The following is an 8,614-nucleotide window of genomic DNA, read 5'->3' as shown; positions in this document are numbered from 1 at the left end:
CCAATGCCGTTTCCGTGCTGTATCCCGGCCTGAAGCCCGACTGGAGCGGGTCTAGATAGACCGTTTCCTCCAGGTGTCGGGGGAGCTGCCATGCAACCACACTCTCCACAACCTTCGCCACGAAGCGAAGGTTGGAGACCGGACGATAGTTAGCTAATACATCTGGGTCCAGGGAAGGCTTCTTAAGGAGGGGCCTCACTACCGCTTCCTTCAAGGCCATGGGGAAGACACCCTCCCGCAAAGAAGCGTTTATAATCCCCTGGAGCCAGGCTCGTGTACCCTCCCGGGCAGCCAGTACCAGCCAGGAGGGGTACGGATCCAGTAAACATGTGGTTGCATTCAGCCGCCCGAGAATCCTGTCCACATCCTCAGGAGCCACAGAGTCAAACTCCTCCCATATAACAGTCTCAAGACTTACTCCTGTCTCCTCTCCCGGGGCCACCCAGTCAGAGTCAAGACCTTCCCGGATCCGAGCGACTTTGTCATGCAGATATTGAGCAAAATCCTCGGCCCTCTCCCCCAGGGGATCCTCCCCCCCCTCAACTGGAGGAGGGAGCGAGTCACCCTGAAGAGGGTGGCCGGGCGATTATCTGATGACGCAATGAGGGTGGAGTAGTAATTAAACCTCTTGAGCTTTTGTTTGGAGTTGTTCCTGTGGCATGAACTTTGACCTGAGTCTGAGTGTGTCTTTCTGGTATTTTGATGGTGGTGGGTTAATCCTATTATATCTCAAAGGTCATATCCTGCTTCCCTGGGTGTGTGGTTGATGACTATGTCCTGTGTTGGATTTTTTGGTGTGAGGGATTGTTGATTCTAGGGATCTTTGTCTTTCTAATCCCATCAGCTCTAAGCTTCCAGGTGTCAGTCTTTCTGAAAGGATTACGATATCTGCATTTCTACAGAGCTGGTTTCTGCTTGGGGGAGGGAGACTACCCCGATAATTCTTTTTAACCCGTACGAAAAGACGGAAAAATTCTAGGAAACTCCTTTATATTATAAGACGGGAAAATTATAAAGGAAGGGACCCCCCTCCCTCACTGAAGGGTGTGGTGATACAATTTTAACACCGTTATACCTCTTTAACTCACTCGTTGTTGTTATAAACAAAAGACATCTACTACTTAGGCGAAGAGCTTCCCTGCTCTTCCTTGCCTTTAAGTAAGTACATCCACTAAAATTCAGTAAGAATTAGAATTATATTGTGAGTGATTTTTAATGAACTCTGTAACTCTGGATTTCAAACTAGTATTCATTTATTTCATGCTGGCTGGGGAAATCTGGGAGTTGAAGTCTACACATCCTAAAGTTGCCACAATTGAAAAACAACAATTTCTTATGTTTATCTCCCTGCCCCCACCTATTCTCAGGAAATTCTGAATGAATAACCACAGAATTCATGAAATAAAATCCAAGCACATTTTAAACCCTCCTAATAGAAACAAAACAAATAAAAAAGCAGGAAACCAAATTCTTTAAATGCATAGATAAGAGTCATTTCTTTCACTGCTGCAAATAAAACCAGTGTTACTAAAAGGCACCTCTTCATGCAACACAAGTCATACCAAGATTTCCTTAACGAGATCTGATTTATGTCACCTAGCATCAACTGAAGACCATCCCTTTCTATCTATATGATCTTTTTATTCATTTTTCTAAACTTTGCTTTCAGATTTACCCAACCCAAGGAAAACCTTTGATGAAATTCTCAAATTGAAGGCACAGAGTTCTCACATTCAACCTCAATTATAAAATAAAACAGGCAAGAGTGGTGTATGAGAATGTCCTATGCTGGACATTTACCTTTCCATCAGTCTGCAATTATCTCTAATGTACAATGTTCTCAGTAAAACCAAGGAAAAGATAGCAAGAGCAGGGATCTTCAAACTTGGCAACTTTAAAACTTGTGGATTTCAACTCCCAGAATTCCCATGATATGGCTGGCTGAGGAATTAAAAGGGGCCAAGTTTGGACAGCCCTGCCATAGACTGTCATTTCCTTTACATCTCCTAGCACATATTCAATAGCAACTTGCAACCTACAATACAATACAATAACAGAGTTGGAAAGGACCTTGGGGGCCCTCTAGTCAAACCCCCTGCTCAGGCAGGAAACCCTATACCAGTGATGACGAACCTTTTAGAGACGGAGTGCCCAAACTGCAACCCAAAACCCACTTATGTATCATCGGGTACTGGGTGGGTGTGGCCCATTGGGTGGGCAGGGCCCATTGGGTGGCCATGGCTACGGTGGTAATGGCAGACTGGGCGGGACTAAAAAGTTCAATCAATCAATTCCAACTTTGCGAGATCTTTTTTTCCCCGCGAGAAGTTGAAATTGATTGATTGATTGAACCTTTTTTTTTTTTGCACACGCCGGCGGAGGCCTAAAGCAAAAAGGTTTTATAAAACCCAGCTGAATGCCTAGGACTGGGGCGACAGTGCACGTGCCCACAGAGAGGGCTCTGCATGCCACATGTGGCACGCATGCCATAGGTTCGCCACCACGGCCCTATACCATTTCAGACAAATGGTTGTCCAATCTCTTCTTTAAAACTTCCAGTGTTGGAGCATTCTCAACTTCTGGAGGCAAGTTGTTCCACTGATTAATTGTTCTCACTGTAAAGAAATTCCTCCTTAGTTCTAGGTTGCTTCTCTCCTTGATTAGTTTCCATCCGTTGCTTCTTGTCCTCCCTCAGGTGCTTTGGAAAATAGCTTGACTCCCTCTTCCTTGTGGCAACCCCTGAGATATTGGAACACTGCTATCATGTCCCCCCTCGTCCTTCTCTTCATTAAACTAGACATACCCAATTCCAGCAACCGTTCTTTATATGTTTTACCTCCAGTCTCCTGATAATTTTTGTTGCTCTTCTCTGTACTCTTTCTAGAGTCTCAACATCTTTTTTACATTGTGGTGACAAAAACTGGATGCAGTATTCCAAGTGTGGCCTTAACAAGGCATTGTAAAGTGGTATTAACACCTCATGTGACCTGCACAGCATGTCCTTATCTCTTCAACTGTAGCATATTTGAGTAAACGGAAGAGAAAGACAGTGTAGAAGCCACAATGACATCATGAGAATTACGGTCTCAGTACAGAAATAATGCAAAGTACAAACTTCATGTCATTTAGTGATAACATGGCTTGTAGAAGAAGTCTCCAAGGCAATCACACATCCATCAACTGTGACTTAAATATATATTAAAACACCTTGCCACTAACCTGCCAGAATATGCTGTCAATTGTATTGCCCAAAAAGCCATCCCGCCCTTCTGAGGAGACCAGTTTAGGCCCAAGGATCGTCATGAATTCATCAAAATCAACTTGACCATCTCCTAGAAAGGAAGGGGAGAGAGAAACTGGTGTAAGAATAAGAAAAAAAAATGGAAGCAGAGAATTCTGAGAAATGACACTGAAGCTTCATCGGCCATCTTGGATTGCTAACCAGAGAATTCTGGCATTAACTGTACCAAGAGTTATTTGGTTGCAGGAGAAGACCGTTTTATTCATGTATTTTCTTCCAGATAAAAAAAGAAGATTACAGCAAAGTACAAGACATAGATGAAAATCATAGTTAAGTAAAACACACTCAGGGAAAAAAAAGACAACAAAGTACAGCAAATCAAACTGAAGCCAATTAAAACAAAACTATGAAAGCGAGAAATAAAGAAAACAGACAATTCAGCTAAACTGATCAAAGACTGAGCTCAACTTTTGAATATTTATGGAGGAGGTTTCCAGCAGGGCAGCTACTTACCCACTACCACAAATGTATTGCTGATTTGTGGAAAGCGTTAGGGAATAGGCAGCTTGGTGCTTCATGGCTGGCTTTCTTTTTAAAGACAGGTTTAATTAAAAGGAAGGAAATAGAGGAAAACTGCAGAAAAAAGCACCAAGCACCTTTATTCAGAACAGATCACTGGTCTCATCTTATTAGAAAATAAACAAGGTCAGAGGACTTTTTCTGCTGCTTAGTTTAGAAGCATTTTCATTTAACTGGAAGAAAAAGGAAAAGAAGCTAAGGAAACTCATGGCATTTTCCTTCTGCCCAGTGGGTGTTTCAGGGCTACCAGCTTGGGGGTATCCAAAATGATCACCAGATAGCTACAAAACTCTTAACTCCAGAAGTTGTCTGAATCCAAAGCACTTGAGGGCATGACAAGAAGAAATAGATGGGAACTAATCAAGGAGAGAAGCAGCCTAGAACTAAGGAGAAATTTCCTGACAGTTAGAACAATTAAACAGTGGAACAACTTGCCTCTAGAAATTGTGAAAGCTCCAACATTGGAAGTTTTTAAGAAGACATTGGTCAATCATTTGTTTGAATGGTATAAGGTTTCCTGCCAGAGCAGGGGGTTGGACTACAAGACCTCCAAGATCCCTTCCAACTCTGTTCTTCTATTTTATCCCTGCAGCCCAGATACCAGAGCTCTAGTGTTTTTTTTGAGTGGTCACACCTCATCATGGTAACCATTTTATGCACCAACAAGCTTCCACTGCATATTTAGTAACTGGTCAGGAGAGGGTCTCAAAAAAGCATTTTGGCCAATGGATCCCTTGTGCTTGCTTACCTCTGACATTTAATCTTTGAGATAAGACTGATGCCCTATTTATTTATTTATTTATTTATTTACACACCACCCATCTCATGTAGTGACACTGGGAGACTTACAATAGAATAAAAGCAAGAATACAAAAACATTATACTGTTACAAATATTGCAAATATTAGAATTAACAGAGATTGGGGTGGAATAGGAACTAGTACACGAGCAGGATAGAGGTGGGATCTTCTTTCTTAGTTTACTGACCAGCTCCATTGTGGAACGCCCCCATCGGGGCCCCAGGCCAGTTGGCAGAGCCAAATTTTGAGGTTCTTTCAGAAGGACAGAAAGATCAGAGCTGATTCACCTCCAGTGGCATGATGTTCCAGAGGGGGAGGCCACAGCGGAAAAGGCTCTTCTCCTGGACCTCACCAGCTGCTGTTCTTTCACCGATGGGGCCAAGAGCAGGCCCCTTCTGCTGGAACGAGAGGAGTGGGCCAATCCCATTGGGGTAAAATGGTTCCTCAGACAGCCATGACAGCCTTTAAAGGTGATAACCAACACCTTGAACCGGACCCAGAAGCAAAGCTGCAACCAGTTGCATAATCAAAGGGTTGCTATGCTCAAACCTTCACCGAGATGCAGCACTCATTTGAAAAGCTGCACAGCCCTAACTTTTTATTTCTATCTCACCTCTCAATTCAGTCTGAGCATTTCAGGCAGCTAGCAGGCAGGCAATAAATAAAAGCAAAATAAAATTTAAATTGCAAACATTGAAATCAGCTATTAAAAACCTGGCAAAAGAGATGCTCCTAGGCTGCTCTTCTTAAGGGACAGAAAATAAGGGCCAAACACATGTTCTGGCTGAGAAATTCTGGGATTTGGGAGTTCACCAGTCGTAAAGTTGCCAAGGTTGGAGCCCCCTGTTCTAAAGGATGCATTGGATGGTTTGGAAGTGAAGCAGGAGAAGGCCTCTCATTCACGCTCCAAAAACAGCCATCTTCTAATAATAGCTTCATCTTCATCAGAAGGGTCTGTCTAGCAGTTTTTACTAGCCAAGTAGTTCATAAAAGAGGAAGATGTTCAGAAGATGGTCAGGCACTAAGCCAGGCCCCCCAAGATTAATATCAAAATTTTAATTTGGACTTTATAAATGTATCTACCACAATAAAATGGGATGGGAACAGGGAGGAAGATGTCTTCAAGTGAGAAATACATCATGATTCTTTTTAATGCAGCAATTTATACTCATGCCTTTGTCAATGGACATACTGCCAAGACCATATAAACACCATATAATAGCAATAGCATTTAGGCATATGTACCACCCCATAGCACTTTACAGCAGAGGTCCCCAACCTTTTGGGCACCAGGGACTGGTTTTGTGAACAGAGGTTTTTCCACAGACCAGAGGGTGTGTGGTTTTGTGTGCTGCCTGCATCTTGTGGATGGGACTTTGCTTGTTTGTGCGGACTGGTTGCTGGCATGCCATGGCCCAGTACTGGTCCACGGATCAGGGGTTGGGATCCCTGCTTTACAGCACTCTCTGGGCAGTTTACAATGTATTTGCATATTGCCCCCAACAACAAGAGTCTTCAGTTTACCCACCTTCTGGATGGAAGGCTTAGTCAACCTTAAGCCCCATCAGGATCAAACTCCAGGTGGTGGGGAGAGTTTGCCTGCAATACTGCATTCTAGCCACTGCACCATAAGGGCTCCATTATACAACATCAAATGATATTTGACAAGGTGAATATCGTTTGATGTTGCATTGCGTTCTCTTTACCTTTCAGCCATTTTTTGTCTTCCTTTTATTGTATGACATTAACTATCCCAGTTTGTGCATTATATTTTGCGCTAAGTTTGCATGAACTGTATTGAATAGGGCTGGTTCATCAAATACTGCTCTGACTGCTATATTTCCAGAACCCTAGTTAGTTGAAGTGAAATATGTAAATAATAGTTCTCGTTCCACAGAGTTCATTTCAGTTTTTGTTCCATTTTTTTTTAAAAAACTTTAGTGATGTGCAAAATATTTTGCATTCAAACCACCTCACTGTTTTGAGCCTGATAGAGTTGCTTTGAATGCAATTGAACATGAACAATTTTGATAATTCAAGAAGCATTAGACATCAAAAATGATTGAAGCAGCCTATTTTTTGTGAAACAGTTGGCCTGCACTCAGAACAATTGCTTTGAGCTTTAAAAGCGACATTTCAAATTCAAACAGGTTGCGTGTTCAAAGTTTAATACATAGCTTTTTTTAAAATGAAGGAGGCTAGTGTGTTAAATTGTTCCAAATTCCAGTAGAAGAATCACATTAAAGAGTTGAACTTTAATGTGGCCATAAACTGGCCATAAACAGCAAGAGAAAAAGAAAGTCAAGAAGATTGCTAAAGCATTCTGTTTTCAGCTATTACAAACCATGGGGAATTAGGCACAAGAATTACTATTAAAAAAATATTGTTAAAGAAACACTCCAACGAAATAAGCCATTCCTCCAAAGTCATGCTGTCTTAATGGAGCAACATGCAGCGGAACAGATCCATTCATTATCCTGATAATTCGAAAATCTGAGCTTTTCTTATGGTCTTTTATATTCCTCTCCCATTATGGCTGAAAGCAGTAATTTACAACGTTTGGGGACACATTTTGTCAATATAGGTAGTCTTTATTTGGGAGCCACTTTAGCGTAATATTTAAGGCATCGAGCTAGAAACTAGGTTACCATGAATCCTAGTCCCATCTTAGACACAAAGCCAACTGAGTGACTTTGGGCCAGTAATCTCTCTTAAGTCTAGGGAGAAAGCGACAGCAAACGACTTCTGAAATCTTGCCAAGAAAACTGCAGGGACCTGCCCAGGCAGTCACTAGAAGTCGGAAACTGACTTGAAGGCATACACCAAAAAATCTTTCTTTAGTGACTGCCTTGGATAGCAACAGTGGTGGGATTCAGCTAGTTCGCACCACTTCAGCAGAACCGGTAGCTAATTTTTTGTTGCCCAGACCCATAATAGATTCCGGAAGTGGCATCCACACAGAGAACCAGTTGTTCACATATTTGAATCCCATCACTGGATAGCAACCATTTGCAGTTACTATGGCAATGAAAGAGGAACTCTGAGACCAATGCCATCTTTCTCAGTTATGTGTTTGCCATTACAGTCAGTTAGTTCTGTGCCTGTTCTGTACATTGTTCTGTGCCTGGTCTTTTATTTGTTTGTTTGCTTGTTGTTCATTTTTCCCTTCTTCACAGGGCACAGAAATTGCCTAAACAAGCTATCTCTTCCTGAACTGCTTTCTTCTTTGATCTTTCAAAGTCACAACAGCACTGAAAAAAGTGACTTATGACTGTTGCAGGATCACCAGGGTCACATAATCAAAATTTAGATGTTTGGCAACATCTAAACTCCTATTTATGAAAGATGCAGTGTCCCGGGGTCATGCGATCACATTTTATGACCTTGTGACAAGCAAACGGGGAAGCCAAATTTACTTAATAGCCGGTTAGGGGGGTTGGGGTTGGGGGGCACCGTTTTACGGTGGTTCTCCTCCTACCTCTCGGACCGGACGCAATTTGTGTTGGCAGGGGGGCAGAGGTCAACCTCGAGGCGCCTCACTTGTGGGGTACCACAGGGGTCGGTCCTCTCGCCTCTCCTGTTCAACATTTATATGAAGCCACTGGGGAGATCATCCGTGGTTTCGGGGTGGAGTTTCATCAGTACGCAGATGACACCCAGCTGTACATCTCCAACCCAGACCACCCCAATGATGCCGCAGAAGTGATGTCCCGGTGCCTGGAGGCTGTGCGAGTCTGGATGGGGAGTAACAGGCTTCGTCTCAACCTGTCCAAGACCAAGTGGCTGTGGTTTCCGGCATCACGTCATAGCCAGTTGGTTCCATCTCTGGCTATCGGGGGTGAGTCATTAGCCCCCACGGAGAGGGCCCGCAACCTGGGCATCCTCCTGGATGCTCGGCTGTCTTTAGACGATCATGTGATGGCCGTGGCCAGGGGGGCTTTTCATCAGGCTCGCCTGATACGCCAGTTGCGCCCCTTTCTGGATCGGGACGCCT

At 43.3% G+C, this 8,614-nt stretch overlaps 1 protein-coding gene across 2 annotated transcripts in view; it reads right to left on the bottom strand.

Moving 5' to 3' along the window:
* The window catches only part of CALN1 (calneuron 1), a 134,680-nt gene that overhangs the window by 42,809 nt on the left and 83,257 nt on the right, over positions 1–8,614 (bottom strand). For both annotated transcript variants that reach the window (XM_015827545.1, XM_015827546.1), the window contains exon 3: positions 3,220–3,332. In XM_015827545.1, the coding sequence (XP_015683031.1) occupies positions 3,220–3,332 (113 nt within the window). The remainder of the gene's footprint in view (positions 1–3,219; positions 3,333–8,614) is intronic.

The sequence above is a fragment of the Protobothrops mucrosquamatus genome, unplaced genomic scaffold (genome assembly GCF_001527695.2).
Source record: "Protobothrops mucrosquamatus isolate PMUCROS unplaced genomic scaffold, P.Mucros_1.0 scaffold3781, whole genome shotgun sequence".
In the NCBI taxonomy this organism is placed as follows: Eukaryota; Metazoa; Chordata; class Lepidosauria; order Squamata; family Viperidae; genus Protobothrops; species Protobothrops mucrosquamatus.
This window is presented reverse-complemented; position numbering and strand designations above follow the sequence as displayed.